The sequence below is a fragment of the Seriola lalandi genome, unplaced genomic scaffold (assembly GCF_002814215.2).
Source record: "Seriola lalandi dorsalis isolate HSWRI2012SDOR001 ecotype SW California unplaced genomic scaffold, Sedor1 jcf7180002054420, whole genome shotgun sequence".
NCBI classification, from domain to species: domain Eukaryota; kingdom Metazoa; phylum Chordata; class Actinopteri; order Carangiformes; family Carangidae; genus Seriola; species Seriola lalandi.
This window is the reverse complement of record NW_019524973.1, coordinates 163,898-188,596: the sequence shown is the minus strand read 5'-3', so window position 1 is coordinate 188,596 and position 24,699 is coordinate 163,898. Positions and strand designations below refer to the sequence as shown.

At 40.4% G+C, this 24,699-nt stretch overlaps 1 protein-coding gene across 5 annotated transcripts in view; it reads left to right on the top strand.

Annotated features, from left to right (window-relative positions):
- The window catches only part of anks1ab (ankyrin repeat and sterile alpha motif domain containing 1Ab), a 41,441-nt gene continuing 16,742 nt past the window's right edge, over window positions 1–24,699 (top strand). For 3 of the 5 annotated variants that reach the window (XR_015437505.1, XR_015437504.1, XM_087175148.1), the window contains exons 1-3: window positions 3–594; window positions 15,035–15,107; window positions 20,847–20,962. Coding sequence is in view for 3 of the 5 variants with exons in the window: in XM_087175148.1 (XP_087031274.1) it covers window positions 301–594; window positions 15,035–15,107; window positions 20,847–20,962 (483 nt within the window). In the remaining 2 variants the exon portion in view is untranslated. Of the gene's footprint in view, window positions 595–15,034; window positions 15,108–20,846; window positions 20,963–24,699 lie in introns of all 5 variants that reach the window. The other 2 variants (XM_087175149.1, XM_087175150.1) reach the window with 2 other exon arrangements.

Here is a 24,699-nt window from a genome sequence, read left to right as displayed (position 1 = left end):
ATACAACTAGTGGGTGGACCTTGATGCTTGTTTCTGTGCACAAGTCTCTCACTTATATGCTCCCTTTCCCTCCAAACAATAGCATGAGTTTGAGTCATTTGGAGTGCAGGCAGATTTCCCCAGTCTACAGTAGTTATATTTCACTGTTCTGTTTCTTTCAGCACTACCATTGACTGGCTTTCCACCACCAGAAGTTTTAAAGCTCCGCAAAGACCTTGAATCACTCTCCGGACTGCCTAAACAAGTCAGAGTACTGCAGGAAACTGAGGACCCTGAGCTGCTCTTGGCAGCTCCAAAACAATGGCACAGTGCACGCCGGATGCCAGCCCCGCCAAGGGGATCCAGAATCCAAATGCTGACATCAAGGACTCAAGTGAAGTTTCAACCGAGTCTTCATCAGCTGCGACAGGCAGAGTCAGACCTGCAGACCTGGGGCTCATTCGAAGCTTGTCCAAGTCAGACTCTGACTTGTTGGCGTCACCACTTGGAGAAGAGGATGGAGGTCTGGCTGGCCGCAGTGGGTCGGTGTCTAACTGCAGCTCTGGGCAGCCATCCATGGAGCGCATGCCTTCCTTTGCTTCTGAGTGGGATGAGGTAATACTCGAGCTCTGGGGAAGGGAAACAAGTGGGAGGGTGTAAAGGACAGAGGGAGTGGCACTTTTGGTGTTAAGGCATGGTCAGGCTTTCAAGTAGAATGTGTTAATGTCCTCAAAAGAGGGTGTGCTAATGCATGTGAATGTGTGAGGAAAAAGAGAGAAACCGATAAGAGAAGCAATTGAGGATTAGTGTGAAAAAAGTAAGAAATGGGAATGGGTGAGGCAGCACATTTCAGGAGAGAGGAGGGAGGGAAGGAAGGAAGGAAGGAAGAGGGGGAAAGCAGAGGTAGCAGTATGAGAGAGATCAGGAGTCCGGCAGAAGCAGTGATCGAGTAACTTTACCCAGGCTGTCGGCAGAGAATGCCTGCGGGCGAGTGCTTGAATGCATGAATGGCTTGATCACTTGCACCGACCTCCCTGTAGCAGCCCTGGCATCCAAGACTAATTGGGCTTGTGCTGTCATTCCACATCCACTCAGTATATGTCTCAGGGGCCGACCCACACTTCCACTGTCTCCTCCTGCACTCCTCTGGCTCCTTTGCTCCGTCTTGCGCCATCTACTTTCAGCCCACTGTGAGCAGTCTCCCACCCCCCCACCCCACTCCCCATCGCCCCCAAAAGCCTTAACTTGTGATTTTTGAGCTCTTTAAAGCGTCAACGGAGCATACCCTAAAGCACTGCAAAGACCTTGAAATGAATAATCATTTATGGCCAAAATTTCCAAATGCACTTAAATAGTTGTAACCAGTGGGGGCAATAGCTGAAAACTGTTAACATATTACCAAAGTGCACAGCTCAGATGCAAAATTAAGTATTTTTCTTTAAAGTTCACAGCACAGTGGAAGATTTCTGACACTTTCTGCTGAGTGCTTAATCCCTATCACATTTAAAAGGATAAGATCTTATTCAGACTATAAGTTTTGGCATAGTGCAATATTTCGTCATACCCAACCGATGACATGGCTAGCAACTGGTTTAAGTAGCAGCGAAAATTATGTTTGTGCTGCTTTATTGTTTAGGAGCAGTTCTTTTTTATGTACATTTACTTAATATATTTTTTGGGGCTGGTGCTCTCAGTCCAGTACTTGTCAGGACTATAGTAATTGTGCTGTCTCAGTCGTCTCAGTCTTGGCCACCAGTCTCTTTTAATACGGTCTTTTGTTTCCAGGGCCATAGCTACCATTGAGGACACTGAGTTCACATCCTTGGAAATACTGTTTTTGTAGGAATCTGGGAGTTTGGGGGGTTTAATGACATGAAGATGAGTTTGTGTACACAAATATTGGACATACTTGTTGTTTTTATTGATTCCGATATAATTTTAGTTTAAATATCTTCAAATTTGAACAGAAAGTGGTTGAATGAATGAAATGTGTGACTTGTTTCTTTAATATGTGGTAATTTTACTGAGCTTGGTTGACAGTTATTCTCTTGAGGGACTGTGGTTCTACTGGGGGAATCTGAACCCATGACCTCAGTATTTCTAAAGTCCTGGTAATGACCCCCATTGGTTTCAAACGAGTCCAAAAGATGTTCTAAGACAAGTTCCTCTTCACATGCTGGTTTTTTTTATTTTTTATATGTGATGCTTATTTTAAGCACTTTCCTAAAGGACTGACTGAAGGACTGTACTAGCTGAGTGTATTTTTATGATTTGTGACTTTTATAGCCAGTGATTCACACTATGAGTATGACAACAGTATAAAAAACAATGACTGGGGGATCATTTTGTCTTTTTTGGTCACAATCTTGGCTTAGTTTCAAACCCATTTGGACTGAGTCTCAAAAATTGGACTTATCTGGGACTCATCTTAGTGTCTTCACCAAGGCTGAACCAACCTAGGAAACTGCCCAGGGGCCCCAGTCCTCTGGAGGCCCCAAAAGTCCCAGGTTCACTCCATATCATGTGGGCCTACACAACTTGATGCCAACTATATACAATTTAAACTGTAAAAATGTAGGAAATTTACTCCACTGAAATAGAATACCAGCTATGATGGGTCTGCCGTCCTGTGGTCCTGGTCCAAAACTAGCCTTAAGGCATAAACTTTTTTAGCTCATTAGTTGTAAAGTTTGTTTGAACAAATTCCTTTAATTTCTTACTGTGTGCTAAGTCCTTAAACTACAGAAAACCTCAGGCCAGGTAGAATTACTACATCAAGTTCTGTAAGGCTGCAACCAACAATTATTTTCAATCAATACATCTGACAATTATTCCAATATAAATCTATTGATTGGTCAGTGTATATAATGTAAGAAAAGAGTAAAAAAATGTTGTGGTCAAAAACCCAACAATGTTAAGTTTAGCATCAGAGAAAACTGGGAAACCAGGAAATATTCACATTTGAGAAAATAGTACCAGTGAATCTCTGGCATTAATGCTTAAAATGACTTAAACAATGAATCAGTTATCAAAAATGTCGCCAATTATCTGTCTGTTAATCAGCTAAACATTTCAGCTTTAGGATGATGTCTGGGTGCCTTGGGAAATAATGAAACTGCCATGTATAATAGGGGTCAATGGGGGCACAGTGACACATTGTTGCCCCGAGACCACCTAGGAGGTTTATTTGGGCCATCTTCACCAGAGTCATGTCTAAGTTATGGTCACATGAACAGAGCATGATAATTGTGCAGCTTTTTCTTCTTTATAACAAGGGCAGTTTGGTGTCACTTCATAATACTTAAACATCTTGAACTTTTACTTGGCTTTGCGTACCCCTCTCTTTGTCATTTCTCCCTGTACAGTGCGTGCTCTCTGCTCCACCCCTCTGCTCTCTGACAGAAATGTTTATTCAGGCCATGTTGGGTGGAGTGTCCTGTTCTCAAGGGCATCCTGTTTTGCAGCTGCTCCCGAGTGTCTGCTTCTCTTCCAGATTTCAAGGGATTTGTTTGGGTTGGGGATATTGGTGTGTGTGTGTATGGGGGAGGGCAAAAACCGACTCTGGCTTTCGTGTACATCTCATGAAGCGATCAACCACCACCGTCAACATTAAAGCGACACATGAGGCTCAGGGGGAGGCTGAGCTTTAAGTCAGATACATAAACACACTCTTATGTCAGCCCATGTGCACACACCGAGAGCCAACATACTGAATACGGACATTGGAATGCGGATGTTATGAAAATGGAAATTATTATTTGAAGTTTAACCTTTAAAGCCCACAGTATGTATTTTAAATTGTATTATCTCTGACAGCCTATGTAGCCACTGACCATTTTTGCGTCCTGAAAGCACTTGGTATTCTACTTAGACTTTTACTTAAACAAACAGCCAATGTGATGAGACAGTTTTTATTCACAATCTTTTCTGACACAGCGTTCTTTCTGAACTACTTAACACAGAGCAAACATGCAGCCTAAATGTTAAGCCATCTGCAGGTGTCATTAGCCTAATTAAATAAAACCTTAATAAAGGATATGTTCAGTGGAAAAACCTCAAAGCCACATACTTCATTCACTCTCAGTCCTGTAGTTGGCTGCATTGTGAGCGTTGCTGCCCGTCTGATGATCCTGATTTATGAGGGTGTTTTATGGTGTCCTCCACCTGTCCTGTCAGCTTTTGTTGGATTAGTGAATCATTCTTTTGACATCTGACTGGGGTTTATATATGGATGCTCCTTCTGCATTACTTTTTAATGTAGGTGTGGGATGAAATTGTCAAATTGCCCATTAATACACAGTATAATATCTTGCACTGAGTAACAATAACTTGAAATAACCACACTGGATTGAAAATGTAATGCAGTGTTGGTGAGATTTATGTAATATTGCTGGGTCACTGGATCAAAACAGCCCGTTTTCTTGGGTGATTTTCTGCCTATGGGTAGGGTATATCTGGGTCAGTTTTAACCTAGTTATTTTTGGAAAATTGTCCAAGTTAGTTTCATTGCCCTATTTGGAAGTGATGCGACATAAATGAGCAGACAAATAAATTAACTTAAAAAATGTGGATTTGTCACTTCAAAATGCTGAAAAAATAAGCACGATGTCTTAAAATAGGCTATATGTGGTCTGTGTACATAAAGTCTGGATAAAATGAAATACATTTTCCGCCATCTTTGTCAGTTGGACTTGCGGAAATTCAAATAAGGGCAGCGGGGTGGAGCCAATGAGACCAGGTCAAACAAATCAAGCCCACCTAGCTAGAGGCTGAAGAACAGAGATCAACCTTTGTCACCAGCTACAAACCTTTTACTAGCCGAAGATAACTGCGCCATCAGTTGTAACTAAATTGCACTGTTCCGTTAGTTAAGATATACCGGTATCTTGATAACAGTAGCCCGATAACTGCCTACGTTCACCATCCAAGCTAAGCTCAACACCTGTGATGACGACGTCGGAGCAGTTATATCCCTCAACGCTTCCTGTGACGCTACAGCTGCGGTAAAGTTTAACCGTTAAAAGTGAAGTTTTAATTGAAATGTTTAGTTTTCATATTTTTTTCCTAATTTTTAAAGTATTTTCTGACGTTGCTTTCGTTGTAACGTCAACTTGAAGTTAGTCGTTATAACTTCAGTTAACGTTAGCTTAGTGGCCTTAGCCATACTTCAATCAAAGTTTCGACAAACTGGTCAAAATGGCCCATGAAATATATGTGTGGTAACTTATCGTGAAATAGTAGTCAGTCTTTTTGGTAGTGGAGAACATTATTAGCTAATGACCAACCTGTACTTGCTCTGTAATGTGTCCAAAAACGATTATCAATTTTCATTCTGTAGCACTTAATGTAGGCTCATTGCACCATTTTTTTTTAAATATTCAAAATTAACACATACTTTTTCAAGAAAAAACGAGAATAGAAATAATGCTGAACAGGGCTCACTGAGTATTAACCATGAGCTCAATGAGTCCTGCAATCACTATCCCATGTCAAACAAATCACAACAGCTGTGCTGAATTATGGACGATTGAAGCCACTGTTGCTAGAGGAAATGGTTAACCAAATAAATAACTAATGCCCATTATAGTATCCTGCAGTATCAGGGGGCTGCATTAACATATTCAATTTACTATATAAGACCAAAAATAGCAGCAAATGCTCACATTTGAGAAGCTGGACTAACACTTTTTGGGGCATTTTTGCTTGAAAGATTACTTGAACAGTTAACCGTTTATCAAAATAGTTGGTGATTAATTTTCTTTGGATTGACTTTCTTTTAATTAGCTTCTAAGTGATCATCTTTGGAAGGTACTTTCTACCTTAGCTGTACACTAGTTTGAGTATGAAATGGTTAATGTTGATGAATTGAACAGAACATCAGTGCAATATGCTGTGTCTAGTAAAAGATACCCTACACATCTGGCCAAGATGATGATGATAATAATAATGATTTTAATGAGGAGGCCTTTAAAAGTGGTTTGTAACTACATCTTGTCGACATTAACAATGTACTCCACCACAAAAGATTAGGTACTATTTAATCATAGCACACATCTGATAAATGAAGCTATCTCAAGTTTTGTCTTTGATTTTAAAAGGCTATTGTCAGTACTAGACATTTAGCAAATGTCACTGCTTCTCCTGTTAAACTGCATTTTAGCTTCCATGGAACAATTCATCGTCCTCCTGTTGTCTTTTAGCCAGTTATCTACTGAAATAGGAAACACTACTTGACAACAAAGTGGACCCATGAATGCAAGGTACACCATCACTACTTTACTTTTCTGTGTGTGTATGTATTTTAAGGTGGAGCCTTACTTTCCTTTAAGACTCATGCCACAAATAACCTCATTATATAAGAATCTTGCATTTCAGTGACTTTTACATATTACTAATAATAGAAATGGCATATATGATTTAAGTGATTGATGTCTTCACTACAACTGTTCAATACTCATAAGGCAAAGGTTAACACAACCACATGTTACAGATGCTTGAGTGGCTTCATTCGTGTGTGTACTCTAAATTTCCCAGCTGTATTCCCGGGGTCATTACATATGCAAGCTTTTAAAGTGTCTTTATATGCTTCTTCACTTACTAATGGCTGTGGCTTTACATAACTTTAGTAGTTTGGGACCCCTAATGAAAATACCCATATTATTATGAAGTTAACTTATGTTTATATCAATTGTTTTAAATGTATATGCTTTATACACCTTTTTAATGTAATAATTTTAGAATTGATCGTGTGGGAAAAGATATACCAGAGCTCCTAATATGATTTGTAAACCAAAATTAGTTTTGAGTATCTATGAATTTGAATTAGCCACAGTAAAAATGAAAGAAGAATGAAATACAAAACGTTTTCATGTTGGTAATTCCAGTTGATAAAAAGGGACTGTTTTCAAAGTACGTGTAAGCTGGTTTATAATTCATATAGAGTTACGGCAGAGTGAACACATCCCAAGATCTGGTTAGACAGATGTGGTACATGAATATGAGAGTAGCGGTAATGGTGGTGGGGGCTGGGTGGAGAGAGGCACAGTCCTGTTTCACCTGTCACATTGCCTGTAACACTTCTCACCAGGTGTAACATGGGAGACCCCACACTGCATCCAGTTTGCTGTTTAATGGTGCTATTCCCCACGTTCAAGGGCTATACCTGTTCAAAACCTGTTGTGTGCTTTTAAAAATGCAGGTTTGCCAGTTTAGAAAAAGCAATATGAGGATTGTTTTAGGTTTATGATTGTATTATGTTATTTAGTGAACAGTTGTTTGTTAACTTTAGTTAGTTCATGACAAGCGTGGCTGGTCCAATAGCAACTGCTCCTTTTGAAAAGTTGAACCATTCTTTTACTAAGAACTATCAATTGTGACTCTTTGGAATTTGGAAATCACATTTTGCAGGAAACATAAACTAGAGGCATTGAGAGCAGGGTATTCTGACTCACTGAATGCAGGCTGTGGTTATAAGCCTTCCAAAGTGGCAAGCTTGATTCAGATCGTGTCGCAGACAGTTGACATATGTCTTTGCTATTTTTTTGTGGTGTTTTCTTTGTGTGAAATTAGCCATTTTAATCACAATGCTTGCGTTTGCAGGGGCACCGTCGCTGCATCCTGGGCTCAGCACCGCCCAAAATGATTGTGATTAGTATAAAGAAATGCAAACAAGCCAGAGTGCTTTTTTTCCAGATAGCAGAATGATAATGGGTGCAACCAGACCATTCTCCATTTCTGACACGGTGCCGTGGAGAGTGTGTCATATAAGATATTGACCTTGAATTGCTGGTGTCCTGGATTTATGTCTAGGGCTGGGTATTTAGAGAATATTTATGCATTCCTTCACTATATTTGCTGAAAAATTACTGAAGTAATTAATCAATAATCAAAATAGCTGCCAAATATGTTTCTGTTAATCGACAAACCGATTAGTCAGCAAATCATTTCAGTTCTAAAAAAACGTGTCAAATTAAGTTGATTAAAAGCTTTAAAAAAAACGTGAAAATTCGGCTCAAATCCATCAGTCAAATGTAGAGCTTAGGTTTCTTTTTGCGAGTTGAAAAAATACACAGAGGAATTAAATTTATGATAATCTGACATTATCTGACATTAACTCCTAACGCTGCCTGACAAGCTGGGTTCAGTAAAACTACATCGTAAACCTACACAAACATAGTAACAGTATATCATGCAGAAGAGGTGGCACTGCTAGAACCTTACATTTCCTCAACAAACAATCATCACATTACAGTACACCGTGCAGACCATCCTGACTTTACTGTTACCATTCTCAGTGGTTTTATTAATGCTGATGGTTTCAAAGCTGTCAAAATAATGAAAAACAATCTAAATCATGAGCACTGCTGGATAGAAATATGTGATCTGGGTCTTGCATAGTGTGGAGCTACTGGCCCATCTGTCTTTATTGACGATGATACTGAGGCGGTAATTCTGTTTCCAGACCAGCGCCAGTGAAGCAGGCAGCCTTTTTTGGCTTGTTTATTATATCCAGCCATCATTTCCATTATCTGTTCTGTTTGGGCTCACAGCCATCATTTATGCACAGGAGACACTGACTCAGTGGACAATACTGTACTTTGTCTTATTGTATCTATCTTATTAGCTAGTATGTTGTTGACTGGACAAGAAAGATGGGAGAAAGGCAGGCAGTGACATGCAAAATGAATGCAAAAATACAAAGACTTTCTATTATTACTAGTGCAGAAAGAAGAGATTATTGGAGATGTCAATTGAAATTGCATATCCCTAAAAAGACCCCTCCTGTGTCCCAGTTCCATACTTTTTAGGTTTTATGGGAGTGTTTATCATGCTGGAAAAGTGACAAAATTCCGTATTCCCAGATATGTCTGTATTTATACTAAATTTGCTTAATTATTCATTGGTATATTGATGAAGACTATTACCCAACAATGCAATCTACAAATGGAAGTGAGAAGCAGCTCACAGCTAGACAGATTGTGGAGGGTGAGACAGCTTCAGGAACATCTTGTAAAACAAAAAAGTAAAAAGTAAACAGTTTTTTTCTCCACTGCAAATTTGCAGTAGTGTTCCAAATTCACAGTATGATTGACAGCTCGTGTCTCATACAGTTAGTACAAAATGATAACATGCAGTCTCTTCTTGTTATCTGACTGAAAAGGTATACAATGAAGATGAGCATAGTGTATTTGGGATACATGGCCATGTGTTTCCCATTTCCGTTTGCTGATGTATTGATCTGCTTTATCAGTACTATAATGTCTATAGCTAACAGTGATTCATCATGATAGAGTTGGCATGCAGGCTATAGTCTGTAAATCATTTTTGTTGATGCTGCCTGTTGGAATTGATCGTCTTAATAACTGACTAATGCAATTATTCCACAATTTAATTATGTTGGCACAATCAGTCTCGATCTCTTCTCTGTGCCCTTTGCTTTGGTTGTTTGATCTGAACTGATGAAGAATGAGTATTATCGGTGGTTTGCTGTGCATGCAGAGTCTGCATGCCACTCACTAGCATCAAACTCTGTGTATCCAAGAACCAAGAATTCATTATATTCTATCAGACTGACTATTCTTGTAGATTAGTTATGGAAGTCATGGAGATTTCCTTTTGTATCAAGCATATTATGCTGAAATTATACATTGTTCAGCCCTAATTTATATTGGCTAAATAATGTAGCTTGACCGACCATTATTGGATTTTTGAGGCCACTGCTGAGGAATATCGATATTAAGAGAGTTTACAAGCTCTGATAACGATGTACAGGTGTACAGGGTTATAACATGAACACATAATGTACGTCCGTACATCCGTCCATACATCTGATCGTACGTCCATCTGTCTGTCCGTCCCATTCTTCACAATATCTCAGTAACACCTTGATGGAACTTTTGGTGGTCAAAGGTCAAGGTCACGATGACCTCACAAAACATGGTTTTGGCCTTGTGAACGGAATACCTCCGTAATGCCTTGAGGGAATTTCTTCAAATTTGGTATGAATGTTCACTTGGACTTGAGGACTTAGACTTTGTCAAAGGTCAAGGTCAGTGTGACATCCCAAAACACTTATTAGCCATTACTCAATATTTCACACAGCAATTATGACAATTTCACACAAATGGTTAATGTATGGTATGCCTCTGGATAAACAGGCATGTAACCTCAAACTAGTCTGACTGACAGATGCATACAACTGCAAATCGGTAAATGTTTTTTTTTTTAGAGAATTTTGATCAACCTAACTACTGTGAGTAGTTAGGTTGATCAAAATTCAATTTTGAGTGGTACATTTTACAGCTTAAAAATTTGCTCTCTAGCTATTTACCTTGTCTGTGTAATGGCTTTAAATTCTTAAATTATCCAGCTAAATTACTCCAGACATATCTTTAGCATTTCTGTACTATTTTTGTTACTTCTCAGATGACATACAGATGCCGATATATCTAAGCTAATATCAGCCAATACATCTGCCAACTTACTGGTCAAACTCTACTAAGTAATATAGGTTTTCCTTAAAGGAACCAAGAGGGTATCATACTTAAAAAAACAAAACAAAAGTCTCCAGACCAAAACAGAGCGAATCCCACAGCAACTTGATCCTGTAATAGTTGTACCCATTCGGCCTAAGTCCATAAAAAACGTTTACTGTTTGCAGATCTATGCCACCAATTTGTCTTAAGCCTGTATTTTTTGCTTCTGTTACCTTATCTAGCTCCAGCAGGGAAAATTTCCAATTAATTCTAATTACATTAAAATATTCCATTTCCTGCTTTTCTTTAGTATTTCAGGATTTGAATTTTTCTGTCTTGGAACAGTGCCACATACGTATATATTCTGTATATTTTTCAAGGGCAGTGATGCACATAATGACTGTAGGCATAATAAGGACTGTGGAGGAACTCACTAAGGCTGACTGACTCAGGGAAAAGCTGACAAACTCCTGGCCAATATGGAGCTCTCTTAAAAGTAAAAAGCACAGTCTCTGACATGTTAAAGCCCCATTGATTCAAGTCAGCAATATGTTGTACTTTGATTCCCTGAAAAAAGATGCAGCCCATGTTGCTCATCTAATCTTTCTTGGGTCCTTTTGGGTCCAATCAAAATCACCAACCCAAGATCAGTAGCAATTTAAATTGGGCCCAACTTTGTAGTCCATCATGTTGTACTACAAAGTGTGAACCTATTACCCATTTTGAGTCAGGTCTGCTTTTGGGGTTTTCTGGGTCTCTATCTGAAGACCTATAGTGAATGCTAAGGGTTTATGTACCTTGGAGTGAAATCATCTGACCACCAAGGACTGTCATCTTAACCCCTTAAATTGCATCAAGACCCATCTTCAGAAGAGCTGGTGTCAGGCTTCTGGATGAAACAGAGAACATAGAGATGCTGGAATACTTTATATCTCTGCACTAATATATGAAGACCAAGAAATGTCAGTCATAACTTCAGTCAGTAATTTAGATTTAAAACATAACTTTCCAAAGAAAAGAGAATCTGTTTCCAAAGAATAAGTGAGCATATCTAGAGGCAACGCAGAATAAGACTGGTACCAAGGACATCAGTTAATCACAAAATTTCTTTTACCCACATGATTTGCATTGGGGGAAAAAAAACTAAATGATTTCACCTTTAACTTTTTTTCTCTGCAAGACTTGAGCTTGAAAGGGCGACATAAATGGATATCTTTGCAGTGTGTGCAAGAACTGAAGAGCAGATCAACCTGCATTATCATGTAAATCACTTCAGGATGTAGTGCCATCACTCAGAGCTGAGCACCACTAATTTAATGATACAGTCCACTCACAGTCCCATGTGGTTCATAACTGCATTATCAATTACATTTCTGTGTGAATAGATCTTCTTGGTTGATTATTTCCATCCTGCTCCCAGACATTCACTGGAGGCGCTTTGTGTCAAATTAATTCCCACTGATAGCGGACTTTCAGGTCAGACTAACTGGACCTTTTCCTTTTTAATACATGTCCAATTAGGACGGCTCAATGCTTAAGTCAATTTCATGAACACATTGTGCATTTACATGAAATTGTTGTTTTGTATAACCAATTGGTAATGTCATGTTCATTCCTCGGTATTGCAGTGAGATGTTTATATGAGGAGACTAGATATTGCTACTAGATAATGCCCCTCAGTGTAAAGCTATACAAGTTAACACCACCACAAACCAAATGACCATAAAGTTGAATCAACATCTCTCTAAAAATTTCAACAAAAACTGAACATTGTAACCTGCAGTAATCCGCATTGCAGGATTAAACTGCAATAATTATAAAGGTAGGATTATTAAAGATTCGTCAACAACATGATCCTCACTGAACCCTGTTTCCACTGTTTCAGGCTTTAAGTATAGATTAATCTGACTAATCTGAATTACAAAATTATGTTTATAAAGCTCCAGTAAGGATGTTAAATATCTCAGTAACAAATTTAGCATGGCCTTCTCGAAGAAAACATAGATATGCATCAGCATAAGAATAAGAATAAGAATAAGCTTTAGATTTACAAGGGATGACTGAAGATTCAAAAGCAGACTGTAACCTGAAGGTGTTGTATAGAATATATTTCTACTGTAGTTCATTGCCAAACATCTTGCTAGTTATAGTCAGTGGATGAGGTTGTATGTGCATGATGTTATGAAATATTTCAGCACTTCAACTATGATGACGCTGGTTTCCTTAGAAGTAGCATTTTGGTGACAGGTTTTAATAAAGGTGCACTTAAGCTCAGGTGTGTGTGTGTGTGTGTGTGTGTGTGTGTGTGTGTGTGTGTGTGTGTGTGTGTGTGTGTGTGTGTGATATAGAATGTAACTGGGTTAATTCAAACAGTAATGTGAGGTCTGTATTGCTGGAGGCATATGCCATGCGTCCCACGTGCCTGACTTCCAAATGAATCAAGGCTTTTCTACAGTGTTGATGCCACTAGCGAAGTGCATAGGGCTTTTTCAAACACTAAATATTACATCAAATAAGCCTGGCTGTGTCTCTGGTGTCACCAGTGAAAGCAGAATCAGCTTTTCAAGCTCACAAAATTTTCATTGCTGATTGTGAATAGACTACTCTAGTGATTCTAAATTTAGTTCCCAGCCTGATTTGCAATAGTTTGCACATAAAATTGTAGGTGACCGCTGCCTGCTAATTGCCTTGTTTAAAGTTGTCAAAACATACACCTGGAGTTACACCCTTCTGCAGTAGCTCAAGAATATCAAATAGCCTACCATGAGTCTGTTCTCTTTTTAATGGGGTGAATGGTACATTTATTCTGTGCATTAGGGCCTGTTGTCCTTGAAGCATGAGGTGTCAGCAAGTAGTAAGGCACTCGCATAATTTGCTTACATTTAACGAGCGATGAGTCTGAATATTATTCAAATATGCTGGACACATGATAAGTCCCAGACTATTTCCTTGAGTTGGAATGTCTCATACTCATAAATATACTACTGTGTGTATTTATATTGAAGAAATATGACATTGGTTGCCTCAGAATGAAATTTGGAAATGCTCCAATTTTGACCATTTTGTTAAATACACCTTTTACTTTTGTGAGTCACTCAAATTGAGTGGCGCCAATACCTGATCCACTTCATTAGGTCAGAATTGGATAGGGTTGGGTTCTGATAGCCGGTTCCATTTTAGATCCGTCTACTAGTCCAAAAAACTGAACTGTGTTTTTGTAGTTCAACAGAGTGGAGACTCTTCTATAGGAATGATCAGCTGATTGCCCAGTGAGCCTGTTAACCTCATAGTTCTCCTCTGTTATATGTATATACATGTTTTTTTGTGTGTATGAGTACAATCAATATCAATCAACTAATAACAATTAATATCTTCCGATGCTCATGTTCAGGTTGTAGCTACAGGTTGTAAAAGTTGTTATTGTTGATTAAGTTAAAAGCTCAGACCAAAAACTACTATGTATGGCTTCTCGCCAAGCAACAGGTGATCACAGATCTAAATTGAATCTTAGACTTGTAGAGATTTATAACTTTAGTTACTTGCAAATGATGAAAACTTAATGAGATTCCATTAGGGATTTAAAAGGATTAGGATTTGATAAGTGGATTTGAGACGGGATTTGAATTTGATAAAATGCTGTCAAACACTAACCCTAGTAGTGGGGATGATACCCATCCAGTGTATCAGACTGGTGCATTCCTGTTGACAAATAAAATCAAAATTAACAATATTCATAACTTGTCCTACTTTCATTTTCTGTATCTGCTCTTGATACCACATACTGCATCTGGCACTGAAAGCACTTTGTTGCAGCTTGAGCTGCTATTGAGTTATCCAGTAAAATAAACAAAAGCAAACAAACAACCTGGAAATGTATTTCGGCTCTCTTGGAAAGTCAGAGACTACTTAAATAAACATTTTTGGCTCTAAGCCCCTAAACAACTCTTCTCGGAGTTGCTCTGTAATCTCCTGCATGCAGCATTGTGCTCACTTAACCTTGCAGTAAGCTGTAGCTTTATTCTGTGAAGCTTGAATAATACAGGTCTGAGAGGGTAATCAAATACTCACTAAGAAACAGTCAGCAACAGATCTGAATCTCCTGTGGGTCGGTTTGTGCCGTCTGGATTTGGCTACAGGACTTCCTCTAGGTCGCAATAATTTGGAGTTTCAAAAGCTTCTAGATTGTAATTCATCTTATCACCCTGCTGTGTTTTTGCTGAGTGGTGGGTAAGTCATTGAATTGCTGTCCACGTTGGATTGTTGCTTGTAATCCATCATTGCAAAGCAGCCCGCCTCCTTCCCAACATTCCCAGCAGCAGCAGCAGCTCCCTGTCCTAACTCCTCACCCAGTGCCATTATTTCAGTGTTCTTGTTTTATAACTGGTCTGGCTATGGTGGGATGGAGGAGGCTAGATCTGAGTTTAATGCCTGTTTGACATTAATGGAAAATGTTGGTACCTGCTGAAAGAATTTCAACATGAGATCTCCACAGTTTTTAGTTTTTAGTGATTGTTGATATTTCAGTCAAATGCAAGGTGATTTATTTACCCCCTGTGTTTCATGCTTACTCTCTTTAACAGATTGAGAAGATCATGAGCTTGATTGGAGCAGGCTTTGAAACATCCAAAAACAAACAGCCCACACCAAGCTCAGGTAATGCTTCACCACCTATTCTGTTTACATGATTACAGACATCAGCTTCTGCAGAGAATGGAATAATTTTTTTTTTTTTCCGGAGATATGACTATGTGGTATGTAATTTATTGGTTGGTTAATACAAAATGACAACTGGGTCTTGGGAATTGAGTGAGTCTTATTCATTAATAATTTATAAAGCTCTTAATTGCTTTGTTGCTGCATGGATGATAGTCCCATAGAGTTTATTGGATGGGAATTATATGTCACGTTAGCAGCAACCAAATGTTTTACACCCTGTAACTGATTACATTTATGTGCAGCAACACCTTTTATAAGAGCTGCTATTCAGTATTCAAACACACTTTCAGGAAAGCTATAGGGTAGTTTCGTTGTCCTTATAAGTCACAGAGATTCAAGATGACATTTGTTTGGCACATCATCGTTGTTATTTGTTACACACAAGGTTTCCACTTTATGGGAAATGTAATTCTAAATTGCCCTCACTGTCATATTTTCTTTTTTTTTTCTGGAGTTACTGTATATCTCAATAGGGCTTGGACTGATAGTACGCTTCATCAAGAGTCCTTCAGGCAGTGCAGAGGGAGAAGCCAGCTGGCATCAGCTCAGTTTGTTTAGATAACAGTCCTGAGTTGCTACAGTGTAAACCTACCTCCATTAGATACTCTGCCATAAGGAGGTTTCACAGGATTGTGTAACAGCTTCTCTAGGTCTGCACAGGAAAGCTTTTCACAAGTCTCATCAGATTCATTTAGATAAAATTTTCATTAGTTATGCGCAGTATGCGACTACCAATCTGCTGACCACAGCAAGGTGTAATGCCACCCAAGCACAGAAATGGTAAAATGTGTGATTGTGATAAAAGGATATAGAATAAGAAAACTGGAAAATAGAAAAGAAATGACATTGGAATTAGGAGAATTAGGCTTTCACTGCAGCATGTGTCACTGTGTCATCACTTCCTCCTGTCTATGCAGTTAAGTGTTCTTAATGGAAAAAAAGTTAGTTTGACTTATACAACCATTTAAGCTAAATGCTGAGTGTACAAAATGTTAAGGACATCTACTCATTTAATCAACTCTTCTCGATTTCATATTAAAAATTTACTTCGGTCATGAAGGGGAAATGTTGATGAGTTGTGTGAAGAAGGTTAATATTCTAATTTAATAATATTATAATGGTAAAATAAAAGTAAACTTAATTTATATGGCACCTTTTAGAAAGCTGGCTTTCATGGTAGTGTTGATGTACGATGTTAATTGTAACTTGACTTCAAGCACACCCAAGCATTCTTAGATTAATTGCTGTCCTAACAATTAAGACCTGAGGTTGTTTCACATTACATAAGAGGAAATATGTTGTTTTTTTGTTTGTTTGTTTTTTCTTTCACATATAGGTGTGAGCTATTTATAGACTTTGTTTGAGGAACGGCATACTGAAAGTGTCCCAGATTCAGCTGAGTCATGCAGTTGCTGCTCTGATTTCAATCGGAGATTGTGCACAAGTAGTTCTGGAGGTTGAGAGGATGCTTTTGTTGCTGTTTTTGAATGTGTATGTGTTAGTAAAGAGGTCATATTTCTTTCTCCACAATGTACTGAAAGGGAACAAACAGGTACCATACACAGTCATCAGCAGGAGAGAGGTAGAAAGAGGGAGAAAAGGGGGGATTACAAAAAGATGGAAAACTAAATTGTCGCTCTTGATCGAACCTTTATCTTTTTATTGTGACAGAACTGGGAAAACCTTATCCTGTGTCCCTGTTTTCATTCCATCCACCTTTTCCTTGTTTACCGTCTCTCTCATATCAGGAGCCAAAGACAACCAATTCATCCTCAGGAAGCAGGTTTCTGAACATCAGATTTTTGTGGCTACAAAAAACATCCCTTCAATTTTGTGCCAATTTGCATGCTCAAGGATGAGAATGTTTGTGTTGTGTGCCCATCACGAGTGCCTCGATTGTGTGCTAAGAGAGCACTGAGTAAATGAGCTTAAAAAGAGAGAGGGAGTGGAGAGAGAGCTCAGCTAACAGCACACAGGAGGCATCGGCTCAGTTTGTGTACAGGCACACACTGACGTTCAAAGGAAAAGAGTCCGCCTTCAGTTTCCCTGAATTAATTCAGCTTTGCGGCTCATTTTCTCCAGTGCTTGGGTGTGTTGACAAGGAGCTAGTGCTTTTCTCCTGCTCTGATAAAGAGGCACGGCTTTATCAAGGCACAACCTCTACCTCTTCCTCTGTAAATAGGTCTTTCGGGGCGCTCCTCGGAGCCAAGTCTAGACCTAGCAGTGCTCAAACAGTACAGAAACCCACTTGGGTAGATTTGACAGCTTGGCCTGTTTAACAGGGGATAAGACAGTGACCCAGTTACCCCCCACGGAGGAGCATTGGATACTCTGTCAGTCAGTAATTAGGTCCTAGTACCGTGGGAGGTGGTGCTGTCCCAAATGAATGGAAGTAATTGGATGGGGTGGCTGGTATTTTTAACAGTCTTTGTCTGGATATTGTGGTGTAAGAGCTGACTTTGGTGTGAGGCTCAGGGAGAGAGTAAAGAAGGAGGAGGAGGAGTTGTGGGATCTCGTAGTGAATCATAATTAGTCCACTTCAATCCTTCTTACTTCCCGGAGATAAGATGGTAAATTTTATCTTGCCCATATGTTTCATCGCCTCCTCCTCTATTAGTCTTTTTCTGTGTCTTATCTGTATCCTGCTCATTCTCTCTCACTCCCTGTTTCCATCATTCTTCTCCTCGGCTAGAACAAATCTGACAGCAGCTCTTCTTCCTGATAATGAATGATGAGCACTGGTCCTTGCGGATGACTGACGGGTCACGGAGACCTGACCTGGCCTTTTACCTGATCGTTAACACCAGAGCAACAGTGGTACAGGCAGCCAATTACGGAGGAGGTTCAATCAATAGCCCTTCACTTTGCCTCCCTCTGTTGGCACCGCATCGTCTTGCCCTGACTGCCTTACTGACTGGCTGACTACCCGTTTGGGAATGTGTGAGGTGATTGCAAGCAGCTTGAAAGCCTGCATAATTACGCTCTGCCTGCAGCCGTACCCAGATAACACCAGTGACGGACGCAGTGAGCAGCCCTGCATGGGTGGGTGCTGAAGTAAACCAGTCCCTGTGTAGACTGGCAATTCTTTCAAAGTCAAATGACACTGCGTGAGTCTTTTTACCCATAAATGTATCTCAGTTTTATACCATCTCATGTATTAATGCAGGTTTTTTCCTGTAAGTAGCCTCTGCTATGCTCTAAAAATAATGTTGATATGACATGAGCATCTGGAAGTACATAATGGAATTTGCCTCTTTTCTGTCATGCTGTATGACTGGTTGAGATGCAGATGGACTTGAAGTATGTCTCATCTCTTCTCTTCTCTTCTCTTCTCCTGTTTGAGCACGTTAGAGACTTCTGCTGACTTGAATCAATGCTGCCCCCCCTCGTTCTATCATCAAAGTAAGATGTAAATGAATTAAAGCCATCTGCTAATAAGCTGGGGCTTGAGGAGGCTCTTTGTTTCAATATCCCATGTTAGCCTAAAAAATTGAAGTTCCTCCTTCAGAACAGGATCGCGTCGCTGTCACCCCTTTACATTCTAGTCATTCTTTACAGAAAAAGACTATGATTTCGGGATCTCAGTGCTTGTTCCTTTTCTCTGATGGTGGTGTCCTTTCTGCACTGCCAAGATCAGAGTGCCTCTGTGCAATTCTAATCAGTGCAGTGGTGGTGGTAGTTGTGGTGGGGGGGGGCGACACACACAGACGAGCTAGTATGTGTGCATTTGTATGAGAAAGAAAGGGGGGCAAAATAGAAGGGGAAAGGGGTAGAGAGACAGACGATGAGGACAGAGACAGAGTGTGTTTGCAGCTGTCTGTGTGTTTGAGAGCAAGAAGCAAGGAGCGAGACAGTGAGGGAGAGTGCAAGCCAGAGAGGGAGAGAGAGGCAGAGGGAGGGGAATTGATATAGTGGGAGAGTGAGGGAGAGGTGGTTACGTGGAGCAGCACCCCACTTCATCAGGCAGCATACGGCAGCCCTGCAGTGCGATCACACAGTATGGGAATGGGGCTATGAGATCGAGAGCGAGAGAAAGAAAGCAGAGAGAGACGAGAGCAAGGAGGGGGGGAGTTAAAAAGAAGAGCTTGAGGGAATTGCTCAGATGAGAAGGGGGGATGATCACTGAGTCTGTTGGCTGTCGTGGATGTGGGAAGGACGTGGCAGCAGTGGCTGAGGTTGAGGCAGATCTGTGGTCTCCTGTGTAGAAGTAGCCGGCGTCAGGACGTTATGCCCTATGAGCAGTGAGGGGTAACGTGTGTGAGCCAGGAGCAGCTGCTGTGACTGCATCTGCACTGCCTGCATGTCTCAGACAGGCAGGGGATGCAGCAAACCTCTGCCCTGAGCGCAGAGGCTGCTAGCTGTACCCAGCGAGGAGAAGAACCAGGTGGGCTGGGGTGGGAGTGGGGGGCGCCTGCCTCAGGAAGGAGCTAGCTTAACCTGCTCTGTGGTCCTGCAGTTATCCTCGCTTCAGAGTCAAGAGGCTCACCTGCCGTTTAATGGATCTGAACCTGGATTTACTGCTTTGAGAGATGAGAAGCACGTTCTCTGGCGGAGCCGCACAGCCAGCAGCCTGCTGAAGTGTGTGAATGCTGGGCAGCACAGGGAGCGCTGGCACCACCAAGGACACCAAGCCTTTTTCCACCGGCAAACAGCTTACCTGGAGCTTTATCAAGGAATCTATACTTGGATTTGATAATGAATTGAGGAGTTTGGAATCAGCACACAGTGGAAATCCCAAGCCAACGTTTCTTTTTCGATGTAGGATTTACAATATGTCTACCTGACTGTACTCTGTGTGGCTTTGGAGTAAGGACGAAACATGATTTAAGCAAATGTATATTCCTTGATCAAAAATAACACGAGTACCTCAACAGTACTTTAGAATGCTGCTACCTTCATTGTATGAGCCGTGTCCTAGCTCTCAAAGAGGGTGACCAATGAAGCCATGGGACTCAGCCAGAGCTTTACAAGTATGTGGTGAAAACCCTGACAAATTTATTTTGGGGGAACTGAATATTTCTGTGTTGCACCCTGAGGGAGTAATTTCTGATTTTAGAAAATGACGGGGATAGTTTTAGCAGAATAATTAATATGTGGTGTATGAAAATGTCTAATTTAGTGATAAATAATTTCCATTTTCCCTCAGCCTGAAAATTATCTAATCTCTTAACTTGTAGTGTTAAGTATTGTTATGTTTTTGGACTAGCTAGGCACTTGTTTTTACACTCGCTCATCTTCTCACTAAAGGAATGTTTAGCGAACCCTTTTTGTTGGAAGATGCTGTAGTGGGTCAGTCAAACATAACTAACAGTACTAAGCTTCAGATGGGCTTCCTTCCCTGCACTACCTCCACCCTCGCCTGACATTTCCAGTCAGTCACACTAACACCAGTGGGTGTATATTAGCCTAGTCAGTCCCCTGCAGGGCTTGAGCTGGGCCTGCAGCACTTCCTATCCTCCTCCTGTGTTTGAGTTTAGTCGGGCCCCCGCCTGTACCGTGGGAGCCCCTCACCCCCGGCCTGGACCCTGTCTCCCCCCCACCCTGCCTGGTGCTGCTGCACTCGGCTCTGCCTCTGCTGGCCGAGGATGATGTGGCAATGCCATGTGTCGTCCTCTGAGTGCCGCTGCTACCGGCTGAACGGCTTCTCACTGCTGAAGCGCTTCCCTCTCTCGGCAGATGGGGCCTGTGGTAAAGCCCTGGATCAGCCGGTGGGAGAGTGGCTGGAGCACGTGGGGCTGCCGCAGTACGAGAGCAAGTTCCTGCTCAATGGCTTCGACGACCTACGATTCATGGTGAGTCACCTGCAGCACGTCATCTCAGGGGTCGGTTCCACTTTACATCACTCTGCCTCTCCCTCTGTTAACCTTAGCTGCATTTGTCTTTTTATGTCACCACTTTCACTCTCTCTCACCCTCTGCTTGTCTCTCAGTACCTCCGCTCCCCCCTCTCTTTTCTCTTTCACACTCTACCTTTCCTCTTCCCTCCCCCTGTCCCCTCTTCCCTCCATAACTCCACTTCACCCCTGTGCAGTGCATGACCCTGCTAAGATTTATGGCCCCTCACTGAATCCCTTTAAAGAATATGGGCTGTCACCAATGGTAAGACAAATGACAACCAAAACCCATTAACTTTTTTCCCAGCATTCCCAATCATGCCATCTCATTTTCTGTACGATTCTATAGTCACCTCCTCCCCCTATACTGAATCCTCTGATTTACAGCCACTGGACTTGACCTTTGTGTATATACATACAGATAACCTGGACAAACAATCCTCAATTTAAACTCACTGTAGTCTATTCTAAATGCACTTTGCATGGTTGCTTGCCAAATCTCACTAAATCCGCTACCCATTATGCTCTGTGCTCTGCTTGTGATGCTGTGAGACAATCTTGCACAAACTGCACAATGTATGATTACACTGCAGCAGCATGCTCCAATGTTGTATTTATGTACTGTATAATAATGGTTTTTAGATTTTAATTACACATGTTGGCATGCAGACATTTTTGTTACAGATTATTTCACAACTAAGTAAATTATCAAAACCCACATGATTTGTAAATGGTGATGTAATGGTTGAAGAAAAAAAAAAAGATCAGACAGATTAGTGTTTCTGGAAGTCATCAACACAATTTGCACGAATGTTTTGCATTTTTAAACGCCTCCATCAGATTACATATTGATAAATTCATTTAACAGCAGCCCAAAGGACGTCTACAATCTGCCTAAAAGCGTTATCATGTTTCCCAAAAAGAACATAGCAGTGAAACTTGATATTACATTTGGCAGTGATTGTAGAAAGCAGCATTACGTTTTCAATCCCCTGGTCATGTTTCTCTGGAAAACATGGCTGTACACTGTAAATAACTAGGCCCAAAGGATAAACGCAGACATTTCTTAGACCATAGAGCTGCATTAACACTATGGGCTATATGTTACATCAGTTTGTCACAGCTGAGCTCAGTTAAGTGAGACCAGTAAGCTCAGAGGGAAGGTGGTTGTATTCGCAAAGTGTTCCAGTTGAGGAGTGCTGCTCTCCGATCTGCTTTCTTTCTGGTAAAGCATGAGATCACAACATGATGGAGTCCTTATGAACATGCGATCGCTCTGACTCTGAGGTGCTGTGCAGATAAAACTCTAGACTCTGATTTGTATTTGCTTATGAGTTGGCACCAAGACTACAGGAGTATAATGTGTAGTCACGATATATAATCATAGTAAAGAGACTACAGTAGGGGTATGCGATTTGGATTGGAGCTAAACTGATAAATCATGCAGGCAGATATATCAGAAGATGTTAGCTTATTGTATATATACTATTATGTGTTGGACAATAAGTAACAAAATATGGCTGTACAGAAATGCCACTGATAATGAACATAGTGTGTTCACCAGAGAGCAGTAACAAGTTCATTTTTCAACTGTAAAATGTCCCACTTACATTAGTATATTTCATTATTTCTTTCAAGCATATTTTAGGGCATAGTATTAATTTATTTAAAAGTGGGGTAGAGAGGTGAAGGAAATTAAAGGAGATGGGAAAGGACATGCAACAAAAATCCCAAGCTAAACTGAACCGGTGATGTTGCTTCCATAGTAAATGGTATGTGCCTTAACCACTAGACCAACCGCCTAAGATAAGAAGAAAAGTATTGATATTCACCTCAAAGATTGGTCGGTCCATAAAATGAATAAAAAATTTTAACAATATATGTGAAAGATTATACTGTGGCAGATGTATAGTGAATTTTCTGGAACTTTAATTGGGAAATAGTTCATAGATAAAAAGAAAATTGAGAAATAGTTCATAGATGAAAATGACAATGCTGTTTTTTCACTAAGCTATCTCAGTTTGAATCTAAAAATCTTTACTGGCTGACAGATTGTTATCATGTCATAGTATTTGTGTTGTCACTCTAGTGTATAGTTATCTGGATAGTGGTTAAAAAGAAAACAAATCAACCTTCTTGTCATTACAACTGGGTTGGAAGATTCTATGTTGAACAAGATTTCCGGGCAATAATGTGATGAGGACTAAGGGTCATTAGGCATTCTGATGGTCATTTTCATGCCACGACTAATGTGTCTTCTGGACTTGATGCATCAAGGAGATAAATCATTAGCTTCACAAGGCAAATTACCCATGGATATTTACAAGGATGTGGAGGTTGCAAACAAGGGAAAGGTCAGAGTCGTCGGGCAGACATTGTGAATGTTTAATATTGTGCCCTTTTAGATTCTGCCAGACTTGCTTCAGATGTGATCAATCTAACTGAACTTGAACATCAGAACTTGTTTGTGGAATTCATTGCAAAGAATAGAAGACTGATCAGTAGAGGGCAGTATGTTGTGGCTCATTTTCAGTTCAGTGTTATGGTTGAATAGACATATCGTCACCTTCCTAAAATAATGGCCTAAGTCATGTTTTGACAAAAATGTTTTTTTTGCCTAAATCACCCCCTCATGATGCTGGCCACCTCTGGTAAAATCGCCTGAATCCTCAGTTGAGGGGAACATGCAATTCTACCCCCGGTTGTATAATGGCCTATGTCAAAAGTGTGACTCTTTTGTTGAGTTTTTTGTGTTTCCTGAAAAACCTGAAAAAATGACTTAGGCCATTATTTTAAGAGGGTGTCGATATGTAATAATAGAAAACACAATGAAGAACAGAGAAGGTGTAATAATACCATTGCCAATTCAGAGACTCACTGCATATAAAAGCAAGATCAGAGTAAACCCAAAGCAGATTTTTTTTTACCCTCTGTATTGTTTGTGAGCCCAGAGGAGGATGAAAACCCTTGACTAAGTAATTCTGCAGTGGCAGGAATCGTAGCATGTGAGCCGTACTGTACCTACAAACCGCCACTGTCACAGCTGAAGATGTACAGTGCTGCTTGGAAACTTTCCTTGGGCCCGCCCACCAGAGCAAGAGAGCAGGCACTCACATGAGTCGGCAAGGCTCTCTGCATGTGATGATTGCACTGAGATGCAGCTTTTGAGGGATCATAAATTATGAACAGCTGTGTGCCCATTCTCATAATTTTTACACGATGATTATCATTTTGTGCTCCTTTCATGCTGCCAGAAGTGGGGCGCCCGTGGCTGTCATTCTCTTGGCCTTTATGCCCACACATTTCACTTACAGTCAAAAATTCCACATGATTTATTTATTTATTTAGTTTTAGCATGATGCTTTGTTGGTCTGATGCTCTGATGACCAAACTAATGTGGCAATGAGGCATATTGTCTAGTGCAAAACATCTTAGAAGTCGCCCATCATGCATTTACATTGCATCTCTCCAACATTAATATTGCATCACTTTCTGCAGCCCCCACTTTCTCAAATGTTATAATGTGGTACTGAACATACATATTGTAACACATAAAATACAAATTTTCTTTGCTTTGCCTGATTACTGTTACGCCAGCAGACTCTTGATAAAGTAACAAACTTTGATTTTTCTAAACAATTCCTCTGTGGGGCAGAGCAATAGAGCAATTCTAATTCACTGTTGCATTAGCTCAGT